The following is a 21,463-nucleotide window of genomic DNA, read 5'->3' as shown; positions in this document are numbered from 1 at the left end:
CTAAATTTCGTGATGGTACATCATATTACTGCTAGAATTAGTTTCACAAGTATGCCAGAAAAAATTGCCCGAATTTTGAAAGTAATACTAACTACTAATAAATAAATTTACTATGAAATTCCCCGACTTTTCCAGGTTTTGACTAAAATATTTAAATTCCAAACTTTTTGGCCACTTTTCGAATTCTCCGACTTTTCCCGGTAGCACGGCAACCCTGTAGAAATTGTATCTGAAATTGAGATAATTGGCAAACATAAGGCTCAATCCTCATATAAAGGAAACTGAGCATTTTAATAATCATAATATGCAGGGCGATTCCAAATCCACAGTACAAACAATATTCACATAGGAAACCATGGTCACAGTCCATTTATTTATTCATGAAATACAAGGTGAAACAAGATGTTTACAAGAAATGTTCAGAATTCCATCCACCAACAGTGATACATGCTTGACAGTACTGGTAGAGCGACTGGAACATACTGGCAAAGATGCCAGGTGTTTCACGCATACATGCAACAACTACTGATAATCAAGCAACGCGATCCTCACCTGAGTCAACTGGAGTTTCATAAACAAGACTTCAGATGTCACCAGAAAAAAAAAAAAAAACTTTGAGGCTTGATAAATCAGGAGATCGCTCTAGTCAAGAGACTGATTCACCTATCCCTTGTGCCCCAAAAGTGACATTCAGGTAATTGTGAACATAGTACCGAAGCTGAGTGGCACTCCATCATGCTGCAACCACACTTAGTTACATATGGAGATCGGAACATCTTCCAGAAGTTCTGGTAACACGTATTCCAGAAAAATAACATTGGCCACTTAGTCGCTGCTGCTGTAGGTAAGGGCCAATTAAAAAGTGGTAAACGATACCCGCTCACACATTCATACCGATTCATTGTTGAGACGCACGTAGTCTCTTTGTGTTTGGATTCTCAGCTGCTCACACATGAAAATTGTGTGCATTAAATACACCCTCACATATTTAAACATCCCCTTATCTGTAAATAGTACATGAACTCTGAAGTCCAGCTGCAGTGTAGATTGCTGCAAAAGCCACCGACAGAATTTCAGGCACAGATGATCTTACAGATTCAAGGCTTGTATTTGCTGAAAATGGAAGGGGTGTAAGGGATTTTCATTTAACATTCTTCAAAAAGGTATACTGTCTTACATTTACGTTTTGTGCAATAGCTCTTGTACTTGACTCGGGTCTACAATGTTCAAGATGCTTTCTCAAAATCTTGGACTATGTATAATTTGTTGCATTCCAGATTCCAGGTATGCAGTCCATGTCATATTTATAACTCAGGTTGCATAATAGATTGCAACCTGGGTTTTTATATGAACATTATTTGCACCTCCCCCTTCAAGTTTGTACCTCGAGTTTGAAATCATCCTGTATATGCATACATATAGAGCTATTTTTTTTATGCTCTTCTATGAAAAATATTGTTCTAAGATTTATTCGAGATATCCTTTAGAGAAAAAAATTAATACTCTAAAGGATCTAAGTAAAAATACAGTAACTAAATTAAAATTGTCAAACTTCATAAAATATGTATCTGTAAATGAAATGAATTTATATATTGATTGTGTTTAAAATTTCCCTGTCTGTTTTAGAGAAAACTAGGATGTTTACGATATTCTGTTATTTTATTTCTTTGTATATGTAAGTAGCATATTTTTATGCATGTAACTAACATGTGTTATATTTTACAAAGTATGTAATAATGTACTTTTGTTGGTGTAGCTGGTATATCTCACCAGCTCCAAGACTAAGTTCATATTTTAGTGTTTATTCTATTTAAAGTTATTTCAGGTAGTATGGTAGTAGACTGCTTAATGGGCCTGATTTAGGTCTTGTTTTAGATCTCAATGTTTCTTTAATTAAATAGCTCCACTAAGCCCTGTTAAGACCCTAATGGCAGTACAGGAAGTTCGACCAGTCATACAGAGCACTTAACTGAAAAGAAACAGAAATGAAAAACACACTAAATATTAGAAAAATTTATACCCATTTTCACACCTTCCAAGTTTTATAATAGCATTTCTTCAACTGAGATAAAGCTCTATTCTTAACACCACCTAGGGGAACTGGATCTTGAAAAACCAAGTATAAATTTTGATACCCTTTAACTTTCTTAAATGGCTGGTAGCCTAAATCAAGTTATTGCATTTGGTCAGTCTAGCACTGAACCAAATTACCCCATTTTATGCATGTTTAAACCTATTCGAGGTGGGGGAGCCATACACTGTTAGGCCATATGCTAAATGTAGGAAAACGCAGGAAACCAACTGAAAAAATTTGAGCATTTTCGGGTGTAAGAAGTCTCTTTAAAATTGAAACATGATATTTGAATTCAATTTAGTATACACCTTAAATGTTTTGAAGAATTTCAATGAAATTAAAAAGAGTAACTGAATCTCTGCTTACACAAGTATTACTTTAATAAAAAAAAATAAAAAAAAAAAAAAACTCTCACTGAGTAGTTACAAAAGGGGGTATTTCCACCACTGCAAATATGTTGAAATACTTTATACAATGTTGGCATAGCTATCACTTTATAGGCAATTAATAAACATTTATACTATTATAAATAAACTATTGTAGAAATCTTAATAAAAACCATAAGATATCTCCCTCTTTTAATTGTTAATTTATGTTATAAATAGTAGTTAATGAGAGATATACAAAAATACATTCTGAAGAAAGTCTTCACTACATTATTATTATAATTAAAAATGTCAGACTCACCCAACAGAAGAAATTCATTCGTTACTCCATGCTGGTTTTCATAAAAACATTCTGTAATAAATGCAATAGAGGTTTGAATTTGGAAGTATAATTTATCCCATTTTAGTTACACAAACATAAATATTTATGTAGCATAAGGGGAACAATTAGGTGCATTTATTATGTCTACAAAAATTACTCATGAAAACTGTAAATATAGCAGCTCAACTCTGAAAATGAAAATTAGAAAGTAATTCACAAGCATTTACAATTTTTAAATCTTGATGCATAACTATCATTCGAATAAAGTGGTTGTCTTGATTGCAAACTTAGTTTCTTAAAATAAATGTTCAGAATCTTGCAAAAGAAAAACAGCTACACTTACTGGACTAATACCAAAATAAAATTCACAACAAAGAAAGTTCAAAAGCACAATAAACTGATAAGTCCAATTACGATGGTTTACGAAAATATACAAGATTCTACAATTAAAGAATGCCTAAGAAAACTTCAGTTTCCATATTCATAATTTCACTATAAATTTAAAATGCATTCTTTTATTATTATAGTACCAGGTGGCCATAATTAAACTGCGCTCACAGTGTTCTGCAACGCGACCTATTTGCGAGAATGACGCTTATTTTTTTGTAGGAAGATTAAACAAGACGAGGGACAAAGGATTCCCCGGAAAAAAATTAGTTCCAAAAGTCACTGCTAGGGGAATATTTGGCACTGTGTAATAGAAAATAGTGTGTTAACAAATGCAAATTAATACAGAATAAAATTTAACATAGGTCCATTCTTCTATGAGAACATTACCCAGACAGGACGGGAAAGCTGTTCTGTTACCAGAGAGAAATATCGCCACATGTTGAACAGCTTTTTCATTCCGGCACTTCAGCAAAGACATTGCCTGGGGGAAATCATTTTCATGCAAGATGGAGCCCCTCCACACGTTGCTGTACGGATGCAATAAATGCTACGACAGAAATTCACAACAGAATCATTAGCCACTACTTTGGAACTGCATGGCCACCTCGGTCACCTGATCTTACCCCATGACTTCTGGTTATGGGGTTACCTTAAGTCCAAGGTCTATCAAGGAGTGGTCCACGACCTGGCTACCTTGAAGGACAACATATCATGGACTGTACGGGAGATTCCTGCAGACATCTTACTTTCTGCTGTTATGCATACTGTGCACAGAATGCAGTATGTAGTCCACAACAATGGCACCCACATTGAACCTCATTTGAATGCAAAATAAAAGGTAATTTCCGTATTGATTTGCAATTGTTAACATTCTATTTTCTATTACACAGCGCCAAATATTCCCCTAGCGGTGGCTTTTGAAACTAATTTTTTTTTCGCGGAATCTTTCATCCTCCGTCTTGTTTAATCTTCCTACAAAATGTGGCGTCATTCTCGAAAATAGATCGTGCTACAGAACACTGTGAGCACTGTCAGTTTAATTATGGCCACTCGTTATATAAAGGCTCTATTAATTTAATTTCAATTCAAATAAATTCATACTGACCAATAGTTTGCAATCCCTCTACCAGAAATGGAGAAATTAACGAATTTAAGACTTCTTAATAAAAAAATTTTGTATTTTACGATTAATCACAAGCCAATGGTCAAAATTTCTATCTTTAAGAAATGCACAAGTGATAAATATACGTTCTTATCTTACATCTTCAACCTTAAAAATTGAGACCTTTTGTAAACTAAAGAACAGACAATTATACCTTGAAAAATTGTTTTTATACACTAATGGAACCCAATTACCAAGAGATATACAACCATTAAAAAGTTAAAATGCATACTGAACATGATTTAAATATTTAACAAAGATGACTTAATTATCAAAACTGAAATTCTTCCACACCTGAATGAATGAATGAATCCTTAAAAGGTACTAATGATTTAGTACAGATTCAGAACATTAATGACCTTCAGAAAAAATTCCCCTTATGCTACACAAATATAACAGAAAATAATGCTTTGTATCCTATCACAAATATAAATTCTTTAAAATCCTACCTGAATTTGCAGCATTATATGTTTGGTCAAAAACATTCTCAAAATTAACATTATTATTTACAGCACACAGTATATCCGCATGAAGATTATTCCTATCATTATTTTGCATGTAACTTAGCTAACATCATTCCTCAGCAGAGAGCATCTCAATTTTTCCTTGAAAAGAACCAATGTGTATTTTTTTTATTATATCACTATATTCTGAAATGGAAAAAATTCTGAAATGCAAAAATCATGAGAATTCAATTAATCCACATCTCACGCTAGTACGTGAAATATTTTAATTCAGTGACCTCTTAAAAGCTTCCCAATTAGTCTACACAATTTAAAACTTTCAAAACAAATACTTTCGATACAAATAAAACACTACTGAGAAACACTATTAATTTCATTTCTCGCATATTATTCTTATTTGATGTTAAAATGTTAAATTTCTGCAATGCTAGGCAATTCAAAACCTCCTAGACGAAATGAAAAAAAGTCACTGAATAGTATAATATAATACAAACAATCCCTAATTATTCAAAATTTAATGTATGAAATTAAGACAATAACTAAATTTATTCTAAGACGTCTACTATGCAATTCAACAAAAACAATCTGCAAAAGAATATGCTTCATTGCTTATTAAATTTAAAAATGATCCATCCAAGATAATGCACAGATAAGCTAACTGGACAGTTACAAACAACCCTGAGACACTTTATTCTAATGCCATTATATATATATGTCATATTTTCAAAAACAATTCATTACTTTACAATTCCTGATTTTCTAATAAGACACCCACATGCTTTAAAAAGACTCAGGGATTGCCTGCATTTATACAAGAAAATTCTGAACACTTAAAAGATACTAAGGAAACAGATTCAAAATAAATCACGAAAAAACACTATCTGAAATTTTAAACTATTATAAATACTACCATAATTTAAGCTGGCTAACAGGCAAGCGTCGAAACTGGGTAGATAATTTTCTTGCTTGTTAAAAATGTCTCAAAAGTTTTTACTTTACAAATCAAGGTTTTTAACATTAATGAAAAATAAATAAAAATAAGAGAAATAAGATTAAAAAAGGGTAATAATAAGTGTCTGCTCCTAAATAACAGAGTATTATGTAAGAAAAACTAGCCTTAAGGACTAAAAAATATGAAATTAAAAACCAAAATTAGTAGTCAGGCTTTGTTTAATGTAATTAATGCTCATATTTAACCATAACTGTGAAAAGCATGCAGTAAGATACTTTTTCTGAAACTATTGGGTTATACAATATTTCAAACCTTTCATACTAATCACCAGGCAACTTTCACATTATGATAGAAAGAAACAGATTATCAATAAAAAATTTTTATCTTCTCAGACAATATGTACTGGTTTGTCAAATTAAGTATAAACAATGTACTTACTAAAACAAAAGAGTTGGAAATGTTATAAAAATGTTTTTTATCTCATTTATTGCAAAGCAAATGAAAGAAATATATGTAGGAGATATGCATCTAAATCATTAAAAAAGCAGGTAAGATCCTTTAAAAATTTCTTCCAAATAAACTATCCACCGTACTAGAAAACAGAACTAACAGTATATAGTTCAGTAACAGTGTTCATATATTCCTACAGTGTTTCAAAATAAAATTGAAGTACTACAAAAAACAGAAAAAAAAGCACTAAATTAATATTGCTACTAAATATAGTGTATAACAGACTTCTAAACTTAGCTTTTTAAGTACAATTACATACACTACCAGAAAGAGGCTGACAGAGAATTTAGATTTCTAAAAAGAACGAAAGCTCAAGGACAAGCCGAAAGAGCTACGTGTTAGAAGAAATGCTTCAGATATCAAGCAGATAAAATACTTCTTGGAAGGAAAGCAGGGGAAAAAATTTACAAATCTTCACTTTGTTTCTTTCTAAGAGGGGGAAATTTTGTTAAATTAGTTATTACTTGAAATACACTTTTCCTAATTCGACAAGCCTGATCGATCTGTACTTCTTTTTACTTACTTATACAAGAAGTTCCGATTTTCTCTTTCTTAAGCTTTCAACTTTGAACATTTCCCCAATTTTCCAGATAAGCTAGAACTATCTAAAATCAAGGGCTCTCAATTATAACCATGGGGGAAAGCGGTCAGCCTTTTTTACGTTACCTGTTATACGTTAATTTATGAATATATTAATATTTTTATTCAAATTTTGGTATTTATCAAAATTTCTTATACTTTTTGCTGCTTAATTTATAAAACACATTAAAAAATAATCTAAATTTCAATAAATGTCTTCTCTCAAATTTTGGACAAGAGAGGGAGATGATTACCTAGCAATGGTTAAAGGAATTCATGGGACAAAAAAGCTGATCTAGATGGTGCAGATGCAGTCACCAGACTCATTTTTTGCCTAGTCTCCTATATCTATCTCCCATGGCTCAACTTAATGCATTACCTTACCACTACCTCTAAACATTCAAAAGCAAACCGTCTTCTGAGTTTTGGAAGATGAGACTACTCTATACACATCTTATTCCTACTATACCTATACATGTAACCCCCCCAAAAGGGGGGATTTAGCAACACTGATGGTGTAGAAATGTCGATACATAATCAAAAGCAAACTCTGAAGTCAAGACAGATTAAATACTCATCTTTACTTGAATTGATTTCTGTAGCCAGAATTCACTTGACACTCTAATCATGCTTATTTGAGATTATTTACATTTGTGATACTGTTGCAATAGAAAGAGCAGCAAGGCAGCATCTCAGCAAGAACAGAGGTAGAAACAAATGTGCACAGTTATTCCAATATGGCAGTTTATTAAGAGAAAGGTTTTGGTTTCAGTTCTGAATTAGCTACATCATCAACATTATGCAAGTCATACGATGTGGACTGATCTAGACATGGCGCAGTCCAGAAATAAAGAAGAGAAATGCCCAAATTAAAAATAGGGAATTAAGTGACAACAGATAATTTAAATTATTATTTTGATTTACATATATAATATTCTTGTTTTTAATGCTTAGGATGTAAATGTTACTGAAAATGGTTTTAAAATCCAAATTATATCAATATCTGAGGATGTTAAAAACTATTTCCTAAATGAATTAACTTTTTTTTAATTGATGCCATTCTGTTTAAAAGTTTCACAGAAATGTATTACTTTGGTAAAATACCAGTACCTAATTCAAATTCCTCAAATAATGTTACTGTGAACTTTTGATTTATGAATATCGAAGACTTCACAAAAAAATTTTGTTTGTTGCAAAACAATGGGAAAATTAACTATAACGAATCACCAAAACAGCCCTGTCTACAGGAAATACAAAAATAATGTTACAGAACAATGCAGTGATGCATTATATTTGGCAACTGTTCCTATCCATAACAGTACATAATCCAGAATAACTCATTAAAAGTAATTTATAGATATTAAAAATAAATCAAGTGTATAAAAATTTGCCCTCTATTTCATGTTGACTATTGAAATAAGATACCATAAATAAATTAAAAAAAAAAAAAAAGAGCATTGTAAAATGAAGAGATTAAGGAAGATACAAGTAAGCAATTGACAGACACAATATGAATACTGCACGCATGGTGAAACAGCATATCTTTAATTTCTTAAGTGTGGTCCACCATTGCAAGAAATAATTTTATTTTTGAAATTAAAATCATACTATGACACCCGTTTTAGCAATACAGCGATTTCCTGTTTTAAAAGCAATATAAAACATATACCATATTAGAGATTCATTATCATGGGAATATTGTTTTTAGAATAATAAGGGCTATAAGGACATGAGAAAAAATACATCAGCTATAAACTATATTTATGGTGTACCTCATAAATGCACAGACTTGTACTAGGGTGGAAAAAAACTGATTCAGTTGATATTTAATAAAATTAATGAAATAAAGATTAGCTCTTATCTCCATGTGTTGGCACTCATTTTAGCCGGGGGGGGCTGTTATTTATTTTATGCAAAAACCTGTTAAGTTGACAGCTCATTTTAGATAATGTTCATAAACTAAATCATAGATTTTTCCCCACAGAGTGCTCTTTGCCATCTTGCATGTTTTGCAGCTATGAATAGTTTTCATATTACTGTAAAAAACAAGTCCTTTTTTCAAAATTTATTAAATCAGTTGACCACTGGAATAGGAATCTAGAACAGGGACGAGAAAAAAAAAATTGCTTGGTTTTTGCTTAATATATCACTGAAAAAGTTACAAAGTAACTGTTATGAGAATTGTCTCCTGGTATTTATGCCAAATAATCAAATAAAATGTTTGACAAATACGAAATTATAAAATATTGACAATACTTACAAATTTCTTTTAAAAAGTAATTTTACTTCTTCTAAATTTATATTTAGTTGCAGCCCTTACTGATATGAAGTTTGGCTCTCTCTGGAATACTGATTTGATTTACGCAAACAAATAAATGAACAGATTGGTTATCTAGATTAAACTGCTTGAAAATGGCGGCAAACTTACCAATATTCTTCTGCTGATTGTAATAAGTTATTCCTCTCCCCTATGTTTTGGATTAACTAATTTTACTAATTTTTAGTTAACCATATGGTTTTCTTACATTGCTCTAGTTAACTGGGCATTGACTGTGCATTATCCAATACTTATATTTACTAATTTTTCACTAAAAATTAAAGTGATTAGATGACTACAAATAAACAAAACTAATGAAGTTTTTTTATGAACTTTCAAATATATATATATCTCCTTCTTGAATGCATAAAAAAAACCTATTCTGTTATTAATACCAATAGTCAAAAGTTTCATCTAAATAGTTACGAATGGGTTTTATTTTATTCAGTAGCCTAAATTTGTTTTATGAATCTTAAAATATTTCACAAACTCCCCACTCAACATTTACTTAATGTCTAACTACAAAGGTTAAGATGATATTACTAAAGAATAAACATTTCCTACTGTGGACAAATTCTTCTGTGTTAGTCAAAAGTATTACTAGAATAAAAATTCAGTTCAATAATCTGGACAAAATTAGATATGAAAAATTAAGCAAAATTAAGCTTACATGAACTTCAGAAAAAAATTATCCTTTCGTAAGATCAGAAAGGATAAGCTGCCTAGTTGCAGTTTAAAATTTGACCATAGCAACAAACATTTTTCTTTAACATACTTATTTTTTTTTCAATATTTATAGTATATCTAATGAAATGAGGTAATAAAAAATGTTTGCCTATAGATTTTCCTTAAAATTACACTGATTAAGGAAATATTCAGTAATAATAAAATTCCTATATTATTATAAATGAATCATAAAAATGTAATATAAGATTAGAAATTCAATCGCATTAATTATTAACAAAGAATCTCATCAGATAAAGCAACAACAAATATAATACCAAAAAATGTATTTCTAGTACAATCTAATTTACAATAGCTAATTATTTTTGCTTTTTTTAATTATACATTCTCGCAGATAGATATATTTAAATCACATATATTATCGAAACGTCGCATCTTTATATAATACACATAAATAGCTTTTTAGCCAGGCTGCCAATCTATGCAAATTTGTTAAAGCTTCTTAAAATGTGCCCATCAATACCCTTTTAAATTTTAAATGCAAAAATTTGCACCCCTTTTTTCAAACTGAAGTATTTTTAATAATTGCTGAAGAGATCTACTTTACATCAAAAACACTGTGTATTATATAAAATATGGATTAAATATAAAAGAAAATTTTTTAAGTTTTTACAATCACACTATACTCATCAGCATTTATGTTGTATAATTATTAACAAACACAATCTTGTTGACTGTGTACTTCACATTGCAGAAACCATTCATAAAATGAAGTTTTTAGTATTTTAATTTTTAACTGAAATTAAAAAATTATACAATACAGAAAATGAAACGATATGCAAAATTTGTATGAAAAATGCTCTAAAACTGCTAAAGCTATTTTATCATACTTTGAAATTACACTGATACATTAAAGTGCTACTTCCAACAGTTAATGACATGTGTTTGTGTACATTTTAATCTGTTTATAGAAAATAGAATTGCTTTGTGGTTGAAATAAACCTAAATCTTAAGCTTTTTCAAATTGAAAATTTAATAAAATCAAAGAAATTACATGATGAGTATTTTACTTGCTTTAATATAAAAAGGTGACATACTGTAACATGTGTATATGCTATAATTATTATACACTTATTCACATTTTAACACATATTCAGTAAAATGAAACTACCAGCTACACTGACAACACTAACATCTATTTATTTAGTCCAATTTTAATACACAGACACTAACACCGACGGATAGTTCACCACATAAAAGTACAAAGGGATACTGATAGTCCATAAAACAGGTACATAATTTAAATATGAAAATTCTTGGGGATTTCATTATGCCTCAATGAAGCTATAACCTAATGTGCCAGTGAGCACATGTATAAATGCGAGTACGTAGCCGTATTATTTCTTCCTGTAGAGTTGGACCTAGCTGTTCCTGATGACATAACCCTTCAAAAACTGGTATCCCTTCGCAAAGAATGGAATTCTTCTAACAGCTATACACCTACTGCACACTGGCTTACATCTGGCTAATATTCTCTGAGATAAAGTTTCCCTAAATTAAAACGTAAGAAATTATTTTAATCTTGTAAGACATAAAAAGTGACTAAGACCTATAAATTAGAAATATTGAACACTAACTTATCAGATTATGTCACAAATTTTCCACATAAAACAAAGAAAAGCTCACACATGCTTTTTAATAGAAAATAAACTATACATATGAATTAAGGTTATTAGTTACATTTTTCTCATAAAAATTTGAATTTATCAGCGAGCTCGATTATACAATTGAAAACTTCACAAAATGTAATTAATGAAATGAATGAAGAATGCAATTTAATGAAATTACTTTGTCAATTTTCTTTTCTATAAATTTGTTTCAATGTCAGAGCTAAAGCCAATTCCTGATATACATGCATAACTTTGCCTCATGAATAATATATTTTGTATAAAACAATTTCATAGCTTATGTTAGTTTTTTTTTGAACTGATGACATAACAGCATTAATCATTCATTTAGAACGAATGAAATTTTAGACTTTGTCTGGAATATTACAGAACACAAAATTAGTATTCCAAATGATTACAAGAAATTAAAAAAAGGAACTAATATAAAATTTTATTGAGAATTAAAACATACCCAAGATTTTAAAAATGCACATTTATCGACGATAGCCTCCATATCCTCCACTACCACCACCAGTTCCATAACCACCTATGCAAACAAAAATGATGCAAAATTAATAATGAAATTCACAGCTTCAAAGACACATGACAGATTTAAAACCCAAGTGGTATGACCACCTTTATCTGATAATGAGATAACTGTCACTTGGTATGTTTTAGCTTATAATTTCAAAATACCTAGTACTCTTCTGTTATCAAGACTGGATTCAGAAATGTATGTATTATATATATATGAAGGGCACTAAATATTTTGCTTTCTTAGTAATGTAAATATTATCTCAAAGAATGAAAGTTTATAAAAACAGACACTAAAATATGTAATTATAGAAATTCAGATAATAAATGCTGTTGAATACAGATATTAACTTCCAAAAAGTGATATTTATGTATTACGGCAACCACCTCATCAGAAATCGCCAAATTTTCAGAATGTGCCAAACTGGCAACTATCCTGACGACAATTGTTCAGTCAAGCAACATTGCCATTTTGTAAGCATACTCTTTGTCGTATTCCAATGGTTTTTATAAAAAAATTGCATTTTTATCTTAAACTTAATTTTAAAATAAACACTTGTGGGATTTGACAGTAACTGAAGAAACTAACAGAATTTCTGTAGGAGCAAATTTTGCCACAAAATATCTAAAGGGAGAGGTATACCACAAATATCTATGAGGAGATGGTAGACAGCCAGTACAGTCGATATCAGCATCATAGCAGATCTCGGCAATTCAGGATTCCTACACGTGGAAATTAAGTACTTTTAAAGACATAACTGGAAATTAAGTACCATGACTGAAAAAAATTAAAGACCCATCAACACATGGAAACTGAATTAATTCAATTAAAGATATTAGCTATGTCTGAACTTCACTTTTGTGATACCATTTTAAGAATAAAATAGGTTCACAAGTAGAATGCATTACTATTAAACCTAATTTATAAAAATTTGAGAATAAAATCTACATAATAAAATTTATCATCAGGTAGCATTAAATATTTTACCCTTTAGTTAGACATATTTGAAAGGAGATTAATGACATTTTATTTGAGTCTCCTAACAGCTTTATGTAAATTTTATGCCAAATGGCATAGGTTAAAATGAGAAGCAAAATCATTATCAGTATGATTCGTTACAGAAGACTGGCTGTTGCCACCATTGCTGCTTATTTAGAGAAAAACCTGCTGACCAGAACAAGCCTGAAAGCCTGATGTAGGCACAGTTGGCAAGTTTTGAAAGTTAGTTGTGCTTTGTCTATCTGATACAGTTAGTGTGATAACTTCAAGTTCTCCTGGGGTTGTAACCCAGTTAATATACTTTAAGGTTCCAAAAAGACAAAGCACCAGAGGTGATAAGTTGTTTTGCATTAAGTCTCACTAGATGCAAAGAATTAAGTTTTACATTCATTTTTACATTTATGTGCCGCATCTTGTGACCACGGTAAATATTAGTGAATAGCAATAACTCACTTTAATATGCAGAAGTAACTTTTAAGGGTGATCAGTGAGCATAGGAAAATTAAAGATCTAGAGAAGAATGTGTTTTTTAATGTATCACATAATCCTTATTTAACAATTATAAGGTGCATTTTAAATTGCTAAAGTTAGTTCTTATTTTTCATACACTGATGTCTGCTGACTTACCAACACATATCGATAGTTTGGAAATCTTTCTAAAAAAATTCTTAAAAACTACCAACTTGCACCAGATAATTAAATTTTAATGTGCAAATACACAAAAGCTATGCGATTGAAGAGAGTTAACTGAAAATCCGCTATTAAAATTTTCTACAATATAATTGTTTTACACATACACATAATTTAATAGATTTTTTATGAATTAGACTTCATTCAAGTCCAAAGGGGAGGGGTCTAAACGTATGATTAAGGATGTAGTTACTCTTGTCTTGCATGTATAAAACATTTATATTATAGAAAATTTTAACAGTGGATTTTCAGTTAACCCTCTTCATCTGCATAGCTTTTTGTGTACTTACATATTAAAAGTTACTTATCAGGTGCAAGTTGGTAGTTTTTACGAATTTTTTGTAGTCAAATATAACAGTTTTTCAAAATATAGTTTTAGTAGTTAGTCAAAATATATTTAATATTCAACAATTTGGCTAAAAACATTTTAATGACAGGGCCAACAATCAAAGGGCTTTTCAATTTTCAAACATTAGTAGCATTACCCCCATACGGTCCGGAACTTCTGCTAGAATATCCGCTTGAACTTCGTATTGGCCCACCGGACGAATAACTTGATCCAAAATCAGTACCCCAACCTCCACTGGCAGAAGAACCTAAAATCAAACATGGAAGTCTATAATAAATTCTAAAACAATATAAATTAAGATATAAAAAATTATAAAATGTTCACTACATACAAAAATGTTATTAAAACAGAGAAATTTAAACACAAAATATCAACTAATTTTTTTTGTAAATATTATATATTTTCATTTCATTTCATTCTCTCTAGCAATACATAGTTTTCTATCATGAATACCTCTTCTGAGAGAAAAGAGGGAAAAACAACAGCATTCCACAGTACTGCCAAGAACTCACCTGCCAAAAAATCTTATTACTTGTGATATTACACTAATTTCTATTACCAATCGCCAAAGCAGAATTAACTAAAAATAAAATAACTAGATATTTTCAATGGCTACTATTTGCATGAAACATCAAATGCCGAAGAAGGATAAAAGAAAAACAGAAATATAGTTCTGAAAATGCTTCTCAATTTTCTTTTCAGCAATATTAAAATACCCAATAAATATATTTTCTCAATCCTGCCAACATCTCGTAATAAATTAACATCCTTCACACAACCTCAGAATTTATACAACATACCTGTTTTAGCAAATTTTTTAACACTGCATCAAAGTCTGCATTCACTTGTGAGCCTTTCAAAAACAGTTTTAAGTTTTAGTTCAAAAAAGTTATAAGTTCTTAAACCAATTAAATACATAGATAAGAAGCATAAAGAAGGATAAGTGATCTTGACATACACATAGATACTTTATTTACATTGTTAATTAAAAATATGAATTTTTTATTTAGGCTCATAACTATGTGCATACCTCTGTAAACACATCAAAAGCATTATGGTTTCAGAAGCATATACTTTAATATGTATATAATAAATATATTATTCATACAAATTTATCACAAGTGGAGGCTAAATTGAAAAATAGTAATTTTTCTCAAGTTATACTAAAACTAATCACAGAAACTGGGAACAAAATATAAAGACATTATGTATATACAAATAATTTTGTCTCTTTACTTTAAATGGAATATATATGATACGAAGTAACAAGTTTTTTAACTTGTTACTGTATAGCATATATATTACCAACATAATTATACACTGATGTATTTTATACCTTTACCTAGTGCAATAATAATCTTATCTTACAGAAGCCATTAACTCTAAATCTGAAGTAAAAAAAAAAAGTTACCAGAAACCAATATCTGGGCTACCTCAAAAACACCTCATAAATGCTACTTAAAACTCACCAGACATGTAATCAGAAGTTGAATAGTCATTTGCATATCCCATACCATCACTCCAAGCACTGGGTCCATTGTTGTAACTGCTACCACCATATCCTCCTCCACCACTACTGCCACCATAACCTCCTTTGTAACCTCCTAAAAAATTTTTCATAAAATGTATAAGAGGGAATGCCACATTCATAAAATTTGAAATTAAATTTTAAACATTTAAACGCACATACCTGATGAACTACCACCATATCCACTACCACCAGATTTCCAATCACCTCTGCCACCGCCTGTGAATAATACATGCAATCATTTTCAATTACAGTCAAAAGGATCCGAGCTGCACTAATAACAAATTTTAACATTAAAAAATAACATCTCTTAATTTTTAATGAATACCACAAAAAATTTGTTCATTATACCAAACATCTTAAGCAAGATTAACAACTAATGAAAATGAAAGAAAACATGACATTGTTTTTGTAGTTCACTAGCACTATACACTACTTTTTACATTCGGGTCCTCAAGAAATTTTTAAAAAAGATCTCATGAAAACCAAACAATTCCTGGTGCAGTTTCTAATATTCACCATTAATGCTCTCACAAATAAAACTTCTATTAATATCCATAACCACTATGAAATTTCACTTCTGAACTGAAGCAATTTGAAAGTGCACTTCTGGTTCAATACATAGAACAGGAAATAAAAAATGCATTCGATATGCAGAATAAGATATAAGAAATTAATTTTTTGTAACACAATTTAAAAGCTAACAATTATAGCATATAACAAAAATCATTATTTCACTACAAACATGTGATAAATGCAATTAAAATTTTTTAAATGCTTTAATTTCAGTTCATACTCTTTTTACGCATTTACTTTTTATGCCTAATATTGACTTGCATGGAATATTTTCAAAAATAAGTAAAAAAAAGTTTCTTTTTTTAAAATAAGCTTAACCCTTTGCGGTTGGATTAAATTTGGAGATGGGTATCATACTGGTCGGAATTAATTTCCATTGATAGAGCAGGGATACATAACACGCAAGTTTACGATGGATAAACAAGATTTAGTAATTTTTTGTGAACTTTAGATATATCTTTATTCAATACACTCATCTAGTGATATGTTTTTGTATAAAAATTATGTTTTATAATTCTCCTTCATGAGATTTTTCTTCAATCCCGCTTAAAAATTAGTTTTTGATTGTGGCTGATCTGTGTACATAACGTCTCTCCAAGTAGTAAATTCGTTTATATTAACTATTCTCATTTTCTTCTATTTCACTGTCGCTGGATATTGTTAACCGCCTTACTTGTCGCTTCATGGGAACTATGTCACTATCAGAGTCACTGCAATCGTTATCACTTTCTCTATCAGAATCAGTATTCAAGAGGCGAAAATAAAAAAAACTCATCGCTATTGTCAGTTCCACCTAAAAAAACTCATCGCTATTGTCAGTTTCACCTAACACTTCTTGTGGTAACTTTCTTTTTGCCTTTTTGGGGAATTTGGAATATTTTAAGAAGAGAGAATGTCTAATTACTGTCAAATACAATTTATAAAATATTCTTTGGAATTCTACAAGGTATCGTCAAACGTTGTCGATTTCATTACGTTCAAAAGACGACTGACCTGCCACTGTTGATAAGATTACGTTATCTCCAATCAATGGCGCATTGTATTAGTTAGTGAATAGGTTTCTTTAGGCATTGAGGTTTGTATAGGAAAAGTGTAAACTGATACATGAATGCATACAGTATACAATTCGTATAGTTCCTTTCTGTGGTGGCTGAGAGCAGACATACGCTCGGAACAGTAAAAAGGCTTTGGTGGCTAAGAGTGGACATACGACCGCAAAGGGGTTAAAACTCAACTATTAAAAGCTGAAAAGAGAAAAATAATTTATTATACAGTTTTAATAGACACAAAAGATTAAATAATTCTACTTACAAAATTCACCTACAAATTTATAATATATATAATAAAAGCATGAGGCATTTTTGATATCTTAACCTTTCACAATTGCTAACACGCTTTTATGGGACTGGGTAACTAGTTCTATAAAGTCCTAACTCTGGAACAAATTAATCTAGTTTTTCTAATTTTTAGCCTTAACTAACATTTACCAATTCTTTCAAAATATCCCCATTGTCCATTAGTGTCAGAAAAAGATTCATCATCATACGTGTTTCCCAAATTGGTCGACTACTGGCGGTCACTATATAGCCAAATATGCCCCAGCAACTGATCATAATTAGGATCTCACTGATTGTTTATTTATACAAAGCTGTATAATGAATGAATAAATTGGATAAATGAAATGTACATCCGGTACATTTATTAAACACTTGGGAAAGATATTGTTTTACCTACAAGGGGAAATTTCGCAAACAATCTGACAGTATAAAAAACAAGTTGTTTCTAAATTTTTCAAAATGCTTCTAAATGAAATCAACATAAAGCATTTTCTTGATTTCAAGAAGTTTAAATTTATCAACTATCCTTTAATACATTTAAATAGTTTAAACATGCATATAAAATGCTTAATTCTTTATAGATATTGAAAAAACGATATATATTAAAACAAAGACGTACATAACAAAATTTACACCACATTCCATTTATTACCATTTAACATCATTAATTTGTTATGTTAAATTTACACATACAAAGAACTAGGTCATACCACCATAAGATTTCATTTCTTTTGTTCTTTTAATATGATCCATTTCTTGTCTTGAAAGAGCCTTTTTAACTTCAGCCCGTCTCCCTTTTATCATATGTTTTTTTACTAATAATAATTAAATAGAAAATAAATTAATATACAAAGTATCTGTGACAACATACAAAGCTAAATACTATTTATATTAAAAAAGTAATTTTCTGGTGCAAATTACACACACAAATAACACAAATGCATATCAAATTAAAATGGGTGGACAATGAAATGCATGTTAAATAATGTATAAAAATGTTATTTGATACATATACAGAATACGGCAACCTCACTCAGGATAAAAAAATTCATAAAATATGGTGATTTATTTTAAGAGCCTACACGCTCGTGCCATGTTTCCAGAAACTAATCATAATCTTACAAAATATAAATTTATGAGCATATATTTTATAAATTTAAAAGATACTTTTATTAAAAATAATTTGAGCTGACGTTATATTCAAAACACAAGTGCAGATTTCAGGATTTTAAATTTAAACTGGGAAATACCACCACACGATAATGGTAAATGACCAAATTTAATGGTCATTTTTCAATTTATGCTTGTTTGTATCTGAGGAGTTTGTGAATATATGTATATTTTTCTTTTTGTCCTTGTAAGGAATTTTCATCAAACTGTGGAGTTTTCCAGTTAAGGTAAAAGTTCTTTCAGAAATGCGGCACTATGAATAGCAGTACAGAACGTAAAAATTCACATTGCATGACAATGTACATTGTAAACGATTGAAATTGCACATTTATCTGATCTTTTGAGTTATAAGTTAGGTACCCTTAAAAACAAATGTTGGTGGAGATCGCACCTAGTTGCACCAACTGTTCCCATAAAATTTTGGAGGAATCGACTCCTCTCTGTCAAATTAACAGCCGGCATTCAACTCGTCTCATTACTGCATTTCATTAAAAGGTTTTGCTAAGTACAAAGGTATTTGTTCTCGTCTAATGATGGACTAACTTTTTTGACAGTGGAGCAATAAAACAAAAGAAAATTTCATACATTATATATTAGTATATTGACTTGGCAAGTATATGACTTGAAGTGATTGTGGACTTTAAATAAAAAGGAAAATTCAAAAATTTTACTACATCGTTCAGTTTGGAAAGCTGTTGAACGCAGTTGTTTCTTGGTAAAAGCTCAAAGTATAGAATTCCTTTATAATCCTACCAACTGAGAGATGAATTTTTTGATGGTCTTATCTGGACTGTTTTATCCTGCTTCAACCGCAATCTTTCCCAATTAACGTTGCTGTAAACTATGGACTTTACTTGAACTGCCGATGCCAACACATTGCATCAGACGAATTTCCTTAAGCTGATGAGGGGCCCATAAATCAAGTTTCTTAACACAGCCTAGCCATTTAATTTTTTAAATGCATGTGATACACTGAACTTCTCTGCACTTTCACACATTATACTACGACAATCTGAATTCGATAATGGCCTTATGTGGCTCTCGTCAACTTTAACTGGATAACTATAACATTGTCCTTTTACATAAAAAAAATCACCAGAATGAAACCTAGCTAACCAATTTTGCCACCACTTTTCTTTTAAGGCTTCATTCTCATACATGGTGCATAACCTCTTGTATGCATTCCTGCCTTTTGAGAAATACTGCAATAAAATGTCCGAAATACATATATATACTCTTTGTTCCTTAGAGTGGGATAAAAACAACACTAAATAACTAATCGATACAATATCTTTTACTAATTAAAGGAAGTCCAAACAATAAGAAAATACAGGTTAGGTGCTTTGAATATGTTGGCCAAAGAATGAACTAAAACCATTTGTAAGTTAAAGCTCCTTTCTCATCTCTCCTAATTACAGTTTACAATTCCTTACCAGAATGAGTTTTTAGAATCGTGCTTAATGCAAATGAGAAGGAGTGGTATTTTAGTCGAAATTTCACTGACTTCAGGAGAGAGAATCAGAATTTCTGAATAGCGTGTGTTTGCCTTTTAACTATGCCTCTCTAAGCTGATAATACACTCAGCCCTATTATGTGCCCTTGACAGCTTTGCTAGATAATTCAATATTTAGGGGGCAACTAGTTTAGATCTGTTGAGCTTTAGTTAATTATTAGTTGAGTTCTTATTTCTTACACTTTTGAGTTTAAGCCCAAGTGGAGGCTTTGCTGTACATCCTGAGAAAGAAGATGACTGTATATTTATTTTGAGCAATAAAAGGTAATTAACCCTTCATGAATTTATGTTTCTATTTTCGAACTTAAGCGATTATTCGCTTAGTAGTTCACTAGGTTCCTCCACGCTTAGTTAATAGATAAAGGGGGGGAACACTACACATTTACTGACAAAATCCACAATCACTTAAATGCTAGCCCAATAATTTATTATTAAACTTTAAAAGAGCATGTATACTATACTACAATTCAATTTTTAATCTAATGAAAGAAACAGCTACTGCATTTTTAGAAGTTCCTTAAGTGCATAATTGTGATGCTAAACGTTCATCAGTCTATTTATAAAAGAATTCTTTTTAAGGTTCATATTAGAAAACTCATTCACGTACACAAAATAAAGCAAACATAGCCTTAATTTTCTGGCATGAGACAAATTTAGGACACTTGCTTTTGATAACGATTTGTAAAACTCTAATTTTAAACACAGAGAAATAACTACTTGAGATAATTTTGAGATTGTAACTCAATTAATTCAGGCTACAAAGCATGTTACACTGCTTCACAATTTACATTGAAATGCATGGTGAAAATATCCAATTCTATTTGGATGCCACTGAAATCTTGAAATTTGTATTCAAACTTAAAATGCAGTTTTCTCAGGCCATCTTCACAGTTTTTAAGCTTGTCTTTATTTACCGAAGGTACTGAATTTAACTTCGGGAAATAAGATAAGTCATTCTTAGCTAGCTGCTCAGCAAACAGATCAAATTTTAATTTAAAACCTTTGCAATGGAATTAGATATTGTCGATAAATAATTTTTTCCCTTGCATCTTGATAATTAAGTCGTTCATATGCAAAGCTCATCAGCGAATAACGTTCATGACAATTAAATTGTTCATATGTCAAAGATTGGTGAATAATGTTAGTCCACGACAATCAAGTTATTCATATGTCAAAGATCAGTGAATAATGCTAAATCCAAAAACCATGCTGTATCTTTCAACATTTCATACCAATTTTTCAAGGAAGAATGACAATCC

General features: G+C 30.4%; 1 protein-coding gene across 3 annotated transcripts in view; it reads right to left on the bottom strand.

The window, feature by feature from the left end:
- The window catches only part of LOC118199004 (heterogeneous nuclear ribonucleoprotein 87F-like), a 42,975-nt gene that overhangs the window by 6,870 nt on the left and 14,642 nt on the right, over window positions 1-21,463 (bottom strand). For 2 of the 3 annotated variants that reach the window (XR_004759881.2, XR_015041129.1), the window contains exons 4-9: window positions 18,232-18,336; window positions 15,771-15,827; window positions 15,550-15,684; window positions 14,217-14,327; window positions 11,980-12,054; window positions 2,762-2,812 (exon numbers count right to left, since the gene is read on the bottom strand). Coding sequence is in view for 1 of the 3 variants with exons in the window: in XM_035370781.2 (XP_035226672.1) it covers window positions 12,002-12,054; window positions 14,217-14,327; window positions 15,550-15,684; window positions 15,771-15,827; window positions 18,232-18,336 (461 nt within the window). In the remaining 2 variants the exon portion in view is untranslated. Of the gene's footprint in view, window positions 1-2,761; window positions 2,813-11,015; window positions 11,392-11,979; window positions 12,055-14,216; window positions 14,328-15,549; window positions 15,685-15,770; window positions 15,828-18,231; window positions 18,337-21,463 lie in introns of those variants that run through there. The other variant, XM_035370781.2, reaches the window with a different exon arrangement.

The sequence above is a fragment of the Stegodyphus dumicola genome, chromosome 5 (genome assembly GCF_044657685.1).
Source record: "Stegodyphus dumicola isolate Sdum_Otavi_A_Nest chromosome 5, ASM4465768v1".
In the NCBI taxonomy this organism is placed as follows: Eukaryota; Metazoa; Arthropoda; class Arachnida; order Araneae; family Eresidae; genus Stegodyphus; species Stegodyphus dumicola.
This window is presented reverse-complemented; position numbering and strand designations above follow the sequence as displayed.